This window comes from Pistacia vera, unplaced genomic scaffold (assembly GCF_008641045.1).
Source record: "Pistacia vera cultivar Batoury unplaced genomic scaffold, PisVer_v2 Contig127, whole genome shotgun sequence".
In the NCBI taxonomy this organism is placed as follows: domain Eukaryota; kingdom Viridiplantae; phylum Streptophyta; class Magnoliopsida; order Sapindales; family Anacardiaceae; genus Pistacia; species Pistacia vera.
This window is the reverse complement of record NW_022195325.1, coordinates 1059625-1072094: the sequence shown is the minus strand read 5'-3', so window position 1 is coordinate 1072094 and position 12470 is coordinate 1059625. Positions and strand designations below refer to the sequence as shown.

At 34.6% G+C, this 12470-nt stretch overlaps 1 protein-coding gene and 1 pseudogene across 1 annotated transcript; one reads left to right on the top strand and one right to left on the bottom strand.

The window, feature by feature from the left end:
• The first annotated feature begins 579 nt into the window (after window positions 1-579).
• LOC116121668 lies at window positions 580-1730 on the top strand (annotated as a pseudogene).
• Window positions 1731-9422: 7692 nt separating this feature from the next.
• LOC116121667 lies at window positions 9423-12040 on the bottom strand. The gene is made up of 4 exons (XM_031407608.1): window positions 11945-12040; window positions 11624-11838; window positions 10799-10983; window positions 9423-9475 (listed from the first exon to the last, which is right to left on the bottom strand). The coding sequence occupies exons 1-4, from the start codon at window positions 12038-12040 to the stop codon at window positions 9423-9425; spliced, it is 549 nt and encodes a 182-aa protein (XP_031263468.1).
• Between the last annotated feature and the right edge of the window lie 430 nt (window positions 12041-12470).

Here is a 12470-nt window from a genome sequence, read left to right as displayed (position 1 = left end):
ATATTCTCTCTGCGCCATAACCTCCGCAATCGACGCATCAAAATCGACATAAAACATGTATTCGAAATGCTTCTCCATCCCTACATTCACAACCTTGCTTGGCCAACGTTGTGGCCTTGCAAGGCCAGTGGGAGAGCGAAAGTGGAGGAAATGGGTGTGGGGATGGTGGCGAGAAAAGGGAGGAAGTGAGTGTGGGGACACGGGAGAGGAGGTGACGTTGAAGGTGGAGCCGGCGGTGGAAGAGAGGGGAGAGAAGCTGGATTTGAAGAAATTCATGATGGAGTTGGGTTTGTGTTTGAAGAAATTCATCTTTACAATAATACAATGACTATACCATGTCGGTTAACGGATATTAACTATGGGTGGGAAATTGTTTTTTTTTTAAAACTTTTTGGGTGGGAAAATTACTTACGCCAGACCTTGGGTGGGAAATTGTCATTCTGCTTACATCAAAATGTTGGATAGCTCTCGCTTGTGGAAAAAAGTCAGGAAATTTGTCCATAAGAACGATTATTAAACTCATTGACTCGCTTGGAGCAGAGACTTGGAGAATGTGACTTGTCCTATGCTTAGGTACTTATGGAGGATCACAGCCAGGTGGAGATAAGACGAGATGCCACCTTTCTTGGAGTCTATGGTAGCCATGGTGGACCTGAGGCCTCTCGTTTCATATGTGACAATCTGTTTCTTCATTTGATGAGTTAATTCGTTTTTTCTCTTCATTTGATGATTTTAGTGTATATCTAGTAGTGTTTATTGAGCCTGTGTTGATGGAATTTATGGTCAATAATTAAAGAACTATATAGGCTGTATTTGTATTGGAGGCATAATTGCCACGGTCTGTTAATTCAGTTTGTGTTATACAGAACAAGGAGGATTTTCATGTTAATTCAGATGAACTAGATTGTGTTCTTACTTCCTATTGAGTACTCTGTGTAGCATTGAATTCTTTTGTGAGATCACCATTCATTGTCCAGTGCATTGTGTGCTGTCTTCACATGATTGCTAAAGTGCTAGGTTGCATCTTGGGTGTTGATTTCCCAGGGGTTGCTCGGGATAATGGACCTTTTTCTGAGGATATTCTTAGAAAGTTAGAATTGCTTTTTCTACAACTGAGGATGGATTTCTTACTCTTGTGCGCAGTAGATGCCTAGTTGGAGTCATCTAGAAGGGGACATTATATCTTGCTAATGTGGGTGTTTCTCGAGCTGTAATCGGTTCTTTAGGTATATCAAATAAGTTGGTTGTTGAACAATTAGCAAGGGATCATAGTCCATTTGTGGAGGTCAGACAAGAACTCAAGTCATTGCATCCAGATGATTCAGATATTGTAGTTTTGAAGCATGGAGTATGGCGTGTCAGAGGCATACTTCACGTTTGCTGCTTCTATTGCATTCTGTATATTTTTTGTACATATTGGTTTAGATGTGTATTCATTGATACAGGTGTCTAGAACTATTGGCGATGCATACTTTAAGCAACCAGATTTTTTTGGTGCTTCTCCATAGTTCTCCAGTATATTACTCTGTCGGCCTGTGCTAACAACTTTAGATATAGCAACAAGGAAAAGGGAGATGACATACAAACAACTGAAGCAGGTTCATAAGGGAGTTAGGAGGCATTTTCATGATGACATCACTGTGGTTGTCATCTTTATATATCATCATTTGCTGGAGAAGATGATCTCCCTACCAGGTCCTCTGTCTGAAATATCAAATCCAGTAACATGAAATGTCACAACAGTTTAGAATATTTTATTTAGAGATAAAATAGGATTTTATAGAGTTTGAGTAGGGTTGAGTTTTTATTTTAATAAATTATTTTTATTTAATTCTTTGTTTTTATCCTCATAATATAGGTAATATATATACATATATTTACAATAATAATGCAGTGAGTTCTTATCAATCTTCATGAAAATATATGATGTTTAGGACCTAGTTGGAAAAATGGATATTGCCGTATTGGAAAATCAATTGTCATAGCTCATACATTTTCATAAAGACTGAATACAATTTCCACAGTTCATTTTCCAATGGGGCAAGAAGTCAACACAAACTATTTAATGTAGGAGTAAGCCGTGGAAGGAAGGTTGGAAAAATCAATCATCACGTCTCAAAGCAAGCATTAATTTCATGAAGGCAAAAAACGTTAACATATTAATTAATTCCCTGCTGTAGTTCTTTTCATTGGCCATCACTTGATGGATTTCCCTTTCAGAATTTTACTGGTATTCACGACTTAAATACAATTTCCCCTTAGGTCTAACAAAATAACATTCTCTCTTTAGATATTACAAATAATACAATTTCCAGCTGAAATATTAACAGATTTAAACCAAAGCCAGGACCTAACAGCCTGCACATAACGCCTATCCCTTATAGAAGAAATTACCAAAGGAACAGCCCCAAAAAGCCAGCACCTAATAGCCTTCAAAAACTTGTTTATTATAGGTATCAACGACGGAAGGAGTAAATGAGAAAAAAAATTGAAAAAAAAACTTGACATTAATTAACCGTTAAATGAGCAAGCATATATTGCATATAACAATTATTGATCCATCTCCAAACTTCTATATGTTATTGTAAAAGATATGCTAAATTTGTTTTTCTAAGAGTAATCTTCTGAAGCTTCATCATGAGATCCTTCTTCAATCTGCTCTCGTTCTTTGTTATCACGTTCTTTCATCTGCACGTAACCTATTCTTCTTCTTCTTCTTTGGTGCAACCGTTGTGCTACAATGGTGAAAGCTGTGCCTTGTTTCAATTTAAGGAAAACTTTGTCATTGACGCGTCTGCTTCTACTAAACCTTTTGCTTATCCAAAAGTTTCTTCATGAAAGCTCCATGGAGAAAATGATGATTGTTGTTCATGGGATGGTGTAGAGTGTGATGAACAAACTGGTCATGTGATTGGCCTGAACCTCAGTAGCAGTTGATTTTATGGTTCTTTCATCACTAATAGCACCCTTTTCCACCTTCCCCGCCTTCAAAAACTTAATCTTTCTGATAATAATTTTAATGGTTGAAAAAAGTCTTACTTTTCGAGGAAACTACGTTGCAAGACCTAGCAGTTTCATAAGTCTTATATCGTCGGCATCTAATCTCTTCTCCTTCACATATTGGCTCCACCCTTTCGTCAACATATAGCTTTTGCTACTGTTCACATATGAATATCGAAAACTCCAGCACTTCCCAGACTCATTCTCAAAACTCAGTAACAACCTTTTGTCACCTGCGTCGTCACCGCCGCCGAGTGGGAAGTATTTCTCCACGTGTTGTTTGGGTATTACTAAACGGTTGAGCCTCCCCACGTCTCTCGAAGTTAAGGCTTCTCAAACACGGGTTCTTTCTCAACCTCAGCTTCCTGTTCTTGGCTGGTGTCAACGGGGGCATCTGACTCATCCTGCCCTTCCTGTTCTTGTCCACTGTTGTCCTCTTGCAACGCAGTTTCCATGAAAAGCAAGACTTTTTTGGGCCTTTTGATGTCATATTAGAACCATTAAAATGATTATAGAAAGATTTAAGTTTTTGAACATGGGAAAGGTGGAAAAGGGTGCTATTGGAGTTGAAAGAACCATAAAACCAACTGCTACGAAGGTTTAGGCCAATCACGTGACCAATTTGCTCACCACACTCTACACTATCCCATGAAACAACAATATCATTTCCTCCATGGAGCTTCCATGAAGAAACTTTTGGATAAGCGAAAGGTTTAGTAGAAGCAGACGCGTCAATGATCAAGCTTTCCTTAAATTGAAACAAGGCATCACTTTAATCATTGTGGCGCAATGGCTGCTCCGAAGAAGAAGAAGAATGGGTTACATGTATAAGAAAGAATGAGATAACAAAGAGCAAGGGACTGAAAAACAATGAGCAGATTGAAGAAGGATCTCGTGATGAAGGTTGAGAATATTACTCTTAGAAAAACAAATGAGAGTGAGGAGGATAGATAAAATTTAATATATCTCTTACCACAATATATAGAAGTTCAGAGATAGAGTATTTGGGCTTGGTCATTGTTGTTAAGTGAGTATTACGGCTTGGTTATACAAAAGCATGTGGAAATTTTGAATATTCAAACTGCCCCCACCATATAATAAATGAATTGAATGGGACAATTCATAAAAAGTAAGACAGAGTTTGTGATTCATATAATTTATTGCTTTGAAATGAACAAATGTGGAAAACATAAAGTAGCAAATAGAAAACATTCAGTCCCACCATATAATAAATGTGATTAAAAACTTATGCATAATTTCAGCTCAACAAGTTAATTGATATTTATATGTTAATCAAAGATTGATTCCAATTTTTTTAATATCTTATGACCTTAAGAAATTCTTTTCTAAGAAAGTAGAATTGGAGTGAGGTTTAAGTTATAACATAATTCATACAACATTTCTTAACTGATAGACTTTAATTTTAATACGTTTAGTGGGTATTCAAAACTTATGAATAATTTCAGCTCAAATTAGGTAATAAGGTTGGGAAATATTCCTGACATAGCCGTGTAGAATTTGATTATACATCTTTAACAAAAAGAAATTATACGCGCTTTATCCTCATGCAAACTAGAATTTTGATTTACTTTTTACACTAACATACAAAACAATATGGAGGCCAGAGACTTGCCGTGTACTGGAGAGATTTAGGAGTTAGGACTGGACAACCTCATAAAATGACAAATTGAGGAAAAAGACGAATTTTAAAATTAGTATTGGAAAAAAAATGGGTTTGGTTAGGTTAGCCTTGAAGGAGGGTGGTCCCAGTACTCCAGTTTGAGTTTATATATTTTATTAAATATATATTTAGTACAGAGGTTGTTGGATGGAAATAAAAATGACCGTGTGAGAATTCATATTGGAGATTGAAAATTTGAAACCATATTAATTAAATTTTAGTATTCTTCACTTCCCTTGTTCTTTGCACATATGTTGAATGTTGATTGAGATTGAGAGTAAAACTGCATGAGATTTCATGGTTTCATTATCAAAGAATAATTCTAGGTATTCACTCAATAAATTAAATTGATATTTTCAAATATTTAGAGCCTTAAACCTGGGCTTTCCAAACTCACCCTTGTCTAGTTTTAGCAAATGCATGTACTTTTCATTTGTTTCTAGTGAAATTTGTAATCATGTTTGCTTTGTTAATTAGGTGACTACTGAAAGCAAGCAACCTAACTTGTTGAGCTGAAATTATGCATAAGCTTTGAATACTCTAAATATCACAAAATGTATTAAAACTAAAGTCTATTAGTTAAGAAATATGGCATGAATTGTATCATAACTTAAACCTTACTCTAACTCTACTTTCTACGAAAATAATTTTTTTAAAGGCATAAGAGCAACAAAACTGAAATTGAATTTGAGGTCCTAAATAGTGAATAAGATATCTTTGTGAATATTTTCGTTCACATATATATAGAGGTGGGCAAGGACCGGTCCCTTGCGGGCCCCGGCCTGGGCCCGTTTGAGACTGGTCCCAAATGGGACCAGTCACTCATGGGCCTAGGACCGGCCCCAGGCCCATGAGAAAAACCAGGACTCAGACCAGGCTTGGTCCCATCGGCCCAGGACCGGTCCCATGGGCCTTGAATAATTTTATTTTCCCCCCTCATTTTTTTTTATATTTTGGGGGCAAAACAAAATTTTATAGGGGGTTTTTAGTATTTTTTAGGGTGAAATTTATAAATTTTATAAATTTTTTAGACTTGGAAGATTTTTTTTTTTTTTTTGTAAAATTTTAATTTAACCCTCGTAATTTATATTTATTTTAAAATTAACAGAGAATTTTATATAATTTGACAGGGGACTATATTAAAAAAATACAAAAAAATTTGATCCCGAGCCCGAGCCTTGGAGGAGGGCCCAGTAGAGGGCCCGAGCCTTCCTCCTTAAGCCTGATCCCGTTTTGGGACCAAGCCTCCTAAGTTCGATCCTCTCAAGGATCAGTCCTAGGACTGAGTTTTGGAGCTAGGCTTTTAGGCCCGGTCCCAAATGCCCAGCTCTACAAATATATATACATCAATTAACATTATTAGGACAAACTTTAAAGAATTTTAGATCTCATCATCACTAGGATGTAGTGAACATTGGGGACATTACATAACATAACCTCTCCTTTTTTGTCGTTTCATTTATTAGGTGGGCGCGTAACTGAAAAGCCTTCAAATTTTATCAGTTACGTTGATGTCTTATCAATCTTTTACTTCATTGCAGGCAATTGGTCATTGCACATGCCTTGTAGATTTGAGATTATGTGGGAAGATAGAGAAACTACCAAGAAACATGGAGGAACTCTTACCAAATCTTGAATGTTTAAAATTATCAGGTTCAATTCTCAGGGATCATCCAATGGCCTTGTTGGAGAATTTGCAAAACCTGATCATTCTTGTTTTAAACTTACATCTATCTAAAGGATGATGATTGTAATTATGAATTATAAAATTTGGAGTAATAAATCAAGATAAATTATAAATACAATACGTGGAAAATAATTCAAAACTCTTCTTTAATGAAAAAATATATATATAAATTAATTACTCTTCAATGTGTATTATATATATATATATATATATATATTTTTTTTCCAAAAGTAGCTTCTGACAAATCTTCCCATGTGGGATAAGAACTTTCTAGAAACTTTGAGCTACCCCAATACCCTAAATGTTTATTATTGACTAAAATTTCTCTGCGTCAACATCGTGGATCCACGGTCCATCAATCTCATTCAATTAAAATAAAATCATTTGATTTAATTTAGAAAATTAAGCAAAAGTCATGGACCCATTTGTTAATATCATAAATGTTTCTTTTCCAAAAAAATATTACAATTTAAAACATCTTTATCGCTTTCCTTATCTAATTTACCCAATTTTTTAAAGGTAAACTTTAGACTTTGTGCGTTTTTTTAAATTTTAATTAAAAGAGGATCACTAATTAATCCACTATTATGGGCATCTTTTCAAACTAATTAATGTAATAAGTATATTAAATTAGGTTAATGTTGAGTAAAATAGTAAAAGGGAATTGGGACAATGTAGAATTCTGTTTTTTTTAGCATAAATTTTTGCTCCATTTGTTTAGGTTTGGTTTGGTACGGCTTATATGCAATTAAATTTAAGGGTATAAAAGGAGGAAAAATTTTATGTGAGTTGGGTTTACCATCTTCTTTGTTATATACCTAGTTAATAAATACTGGTACGGCAAAAAACGGTACGGGAATTATACGGGTATAATACGGTAAACGGTATAAAAAATATGTTTATAAAAATTTCGGCTATAAAATTCGGATACGGAAAAAATACGGTATGTATATACGGGTTTAATACGGTGCATTGTCAATAATACGTTTTGAAAATACGGCAATATCAATCTTAGTTTTAACACTTTTATGGACTACCTGATTAAAATCAACATAAATTTCAAATGCCAAGTATTCAATTAACCAATAACACAAATACACAATATATAAACACACTAAAATTGGCATCAACACTTCACATTACATAGATTATATAAAAATATAATATAGATATGAACTTAACAAGGTATTGAAAATTTTTCATAGGCAGCTACAAAGTTTTACTGCTTGGCTTGAGGGAGGATGTTAGAGATTACAAGGCAGCTGGAGTTTTACAAGATCAAAGGTGGAGATGCTAGAAGAATGATCAACGGTGGAGTGTTATTTTGTAAAGGATGGCCAACGTGGCTGATGTTGTATAAAAGAGATTTAATATTCAGTTGAAAAAGTTAAGCAAATAAAAAATAAGTTTTAGTCTTGGAAAGATTCAACATTTTCTCTCTCTCTCTTTTCTTTTCTGAAATTTCTGTTTGGTTCTTGAGAAAGTTTCGCAACTTTCAAATCTTTTTCTTTTTTTGATCCTAGGACTATTACTTTGTAGAGCAGGTCGGTAACCTAGCTTGTTTCTCTTATGTTCTTGATTTGTGTGATTTTGTTCATTATGTGACCTCCTTTGTGCAAGTGGTGCTATTGTTGAATTTAAAGATGAAGTGGGAGGAAAACAAAAGTTGCAACGGAGGTTCCAGGAAGAAAATCTCCCTAAAAACAGGATCTCCAATGGAATCACATGCTGCTGCTGTTCTTACACCATATGCCTTTAGCAAACTACAAGAAGAGCTTGTTTTGGCTCCACAATATGCATCACTTATGGTGGATCAGACTTATTTTATTGTGAGACATCATACAGACGTTGATGGAGGGTGCAAAGTAGTCTGGATCCCACATGATGACTTCATTAGCTGCAGCTGCCATTTGTTTGAGTTTTCTGGAATCCTTTGTAGACATGTTCTTCATGTTCTATCAGCGAACAACTGTTTCCACATTCCAGACCGTTGTTTGCCCACCCGTTGGCGTAATATCAACTGTTTCCACATTCCAATGATGGGAGCTGATGATTTGAATGGAGATGGGCTGGGATTTCTGTAGGATGAATGTATATGGCTAGAAGAAATCTGGGCTTATGCTCATACACAAATATTAGAAACTTTTTTTCCACATTTTTTTCCCAGTTCTTATTTGTAGAAGAACTAAGAAAGAAAAGCTGAAGAAGAACTGAGGAAGAAGAAGAACCGAACTGAGGAAGAAGAACTGCTGTTGACCGCCGAAGAACTGAAGAAGAATGACTGAACCAGATATGTTTTAATTTATTGTATAAACCCACCAAAACGACATCGTTTTGGGGGTGTGAGATTTTGTTTTTTTTTCAAAAATTCTTGAATAATTCGCGAATTATACGGGAACCCTTATTATACGCGAATTATACAACAGATTTTATAAAATACGTATATACGCGTTTTATACGTGAATTATACGGCTATCCATACAATTCGTGTATAATACGCGTTTTTACTAACTAGGGTTATATATCTATCCAGTAAAAATTTGTCATAATTAATTAGAGTTATAAATTACTTTTAAATAATCCAAAAGTGTTTTCAAATACACTTTCTTAATATTCTTTTAATTAATTAATTATTCGATAGTTGGAAGACTTTTTAATTTCTTTCCACCATTGTTTTAAAAACCGGATCAGAGGGCAAACCACTTTGATGGTCGGGTCACGGTTCAACCGGTTGGACCGCTGATTGGACCCGTGACATCATCACACATCATGATGACGTTAGCACATTTTAAAAAAAACAATTTTTTTTTTAGATTTTTATTTTTCAATAAGACAATAACAACTTAATTACTGTCCAACATAATTCAAAGTTCAAATTCAACAACAATCCTAACATAATTTAAGTATTTAACAACAATTCAAAGTCCAAATCCAAACATGATGTTGTATTTACATATCAAATGACAAAATACATAATAATTAATAACAAAACATTTAATGCAAGTGTTTTTTCTTTGATCCGTCTCTATGTTGATTGATCTTCACACACTAGCCTCAAAATTCATCACCATCATCACCATCATCATCATCATAACCATCACCACCATCTACGCAAATTGTCCCAAAATTAATAGAAAATAAAATCAAGAATAGAACATGGCAATGGAATCACAGAGATTTCAATTCAGAATCCAAGATGAATAATTAAAGTTTCAGCAGCACATAAAAAGGAAGACTCACCAAAAGAGAAGAAAGACAAACAAATACCATATAATCCATTGTCACAGAGAGATATACCTACAAGAAGCTTTCAAGAAAGACAACTATGTGGTTTGTGAACAAAACAGAGAGTAATACGAAAACCATAGAAAAGTTGAGAAAAGTACAAAACAGAGGGTTTTACGTACTTCAATTGTATTCTCAAAATCTACCAATGACTTTTTTGAACCATAGAAAAGTTGAAGTGCTTAAAAAAATTAACTTAGTGTTAAAACCTGAGTCTAAACTAATCAACACATAAATCAATCCAACACAAACAAGATTCAAAGAAATCAAACACCAAGAATTACACACTCAATCTACCGAAACAGAGCAATGCTTTAACCCAAGCCTAATCACTCAATAACTCTCTATAACCTGCAAGAAATCAGAGACCTATCCTAGCCTCAAGAAGGAAACGCAACCCTCTCACAAATCTGCCCAGATTACAATGAGAAAGACCCCAGCAAAAAGCCCCAAATCAATTGCTCCTTCAACACACAAGAACCCTAACAATTTCAGACTAAAAAACCCAATAGCTGTACACCTTCTAGCTAGGGGTGAGCGGTTCCGGGTACCCTGCACTTTTCCGGGGAACCGGAACCGGAACCGCACAGTACAGGTTCCCAAAAAAAGGAACCAGAACCGGAACCGCACAGTACAGGTTCTTCAATTCAAGGAACCGGAACCTAAAATGCAGGTTCCGGTTCCTTTCCAGGGTACCCTATAAAAAATCAATTACCCCCCTATTAGTTTAAAAAATAACAAAAACACCTTATAAGTTTACAAATACACCCCTAACAAATTTTTCTCTTTTAGCATCAAGTGGACTCGAATTATAAATCAACTTTTTATTTTCATTATTTGGAATAAAAAATTATGAGATTTTACTTATTATTCTTACTTAATTGCATTAAACTGGAAACTTTTTTTTCCCTAAATTATCTATGGTTGTAAATAATTATACAAAATCTAATATACTTAATGCTACAAAAAGCTAATATCAAATTGAAATGGTAATGACTATGGAACTTGCAATTTTTTATTTTCCTTCAAGATTTTGGACTTACTCATGGCTGAAATTCCAACCCAATTCTACAAAACTAACGGTGATGATTGTGTTGAAGACTGAAATTGCAACATCTTTGGAAGATATCAAGGATGAATATTACTGCTTTCATGTCCAAAGCTGACAGCTGCAGAAACATAGAGTGCAATGCAGAAGAATCCATGAACAAAGCATAATAACCCACCAGTCAACAAAAAATGGCTATGGATTATCCCACATGATCCTTCTGATTTTGAGTTCTCTAACATCCCTATGATCAACATAGGGAATCCGATAGCTACCACAATCCTGAAATATTAAGATAACACATTTCTTAACATGATTTTATTAAATCTGATACTATACATATCAATCCACCAAATTTCCAGAGCTGATAACTTTATTCCATCAATATCATAATTATACAATAATGGTTTATTGTTGATTGCATTAGAAGATGAACTATGGGCTAAACAAATTAACATGTTTCATGTACATTATGGAAATTAGACATATTGGGTCATTTCGGGTCAGTCTTCAGCCCAAATCTATTGGACCTTATTTGACTTTTTCAATTATCCACATCGAAACGATCCATGGACTCAAACCAATTTAACAGGCTCGAAGCCCAGTCCAGTCCAACAAGATTATAATTAAATTAATGGTAGACTTTCATCTCCCAATCTTAAGTACAAGATTTGGTAATGATGAATCCCTTTTCTCAATTTATGCAACATTCAAAAAAGTTGATTGACAAAGCGTCAAGCCCAAGTCTTCTAATTTTGACCTTTTTTTTGTTTGTCAATTTCTTGAAACAAGTCATCACTTAACTAAATGTGTTCAACGCAATTCAATTAATACAAAGTATGTTAAATTAAAGTGAACTTGTATTATTAATTAATAGAGTAAAAGTTTATCTAAATTTGACTATAATGCACAACACACCTACCACGAGAGGATGAGACAAGCGAACCATAACTGCCTGTTGGAAGCCGATCTTTCAAGCTCCTCCGTGCAGCAAATGCACATGCATCCACCCAGCAAATTAGCAGCAATGTGAGAGATAGCTTGCAGCGTTGCCGCAACTAATCCCAGTTTAAACGCTTCATGGCTCCGCTCTTTACACCCATAATTTGAAGAACTCCTCAGCCTCATATGTGTTACCTGTTCATTAAATTAAACCAGAATGGTTAATGAAGAACTTAAAACCGCGTGTGATTATATTAAGTTCATGTTCTCGACATACTAATCATACTTAAAGAATGGGTACCTTTTTTGAATTTATTTCCGCTTTGATCCCAAAAGTACCAGCAACAACATCAACTGCAACTATTATTAGACAAATAAGAGCTCCAGCTCTTCCCATCTCTGCAATTTTTAGAGCAACAAAATGGGAGAAGAAGAAGAAGAAGAAGAAAACACAGATACGAGCTGCTTAATTTAAGAGAAATATTGTTTTTTTCATTTCAGAGTTCAAAGAGCTTAACTGGGTATGCGTGTACTTATTTGACACCAGTAATGGGGAATTTCTTTTTATGTATAAAGCGAATTGATATGTGAAAAAGAACTGTCACCTTATTTTGTCATCACAATCTTCTTAAAGTAAATTTATAACAAGCTCACCGACTATTGTTTTTGTTATTGCATTTGCATTTCAAGTTCTATTGATATTCGGTGTTTGTTTTTGCTTTGATTTGAATGAGATTTCTGTTCAGTAAATAGATTCTTCTTACGTTGGATACACATGGAGATAGATAATATTTGTAAATTTATGCAAGTCATGTGATTTTATTCAT

What these genes read in the sequence shown, in the direction of transcription:
- LOC116121667 (XM_031407608.1), bottom strand. Translation starts at nt 12,040, where the DNA reads ATGGGAAGAGCTGGAGCTCTTATTTGTCTAATAATAGTTGCAGTTGAT. An exon ending in CGGAAATAAATTCAAAAAAG is followed by an intron (nt 11,839 to 11,944) that starts GTACCCATTCTT and finishes TTTAATGAACAG; the next exon opens with GTAACACATATGAGGCTGAG. An exon ending in GCTTGTCTCATCCTCTCGTG is followed by an intron (nt 10,984 to 11,623) that starts GTAGGTGTGTTG and finishes TTAATATTTCAG; the next exon opens with GATTGTGGTAGCTATCGGAT.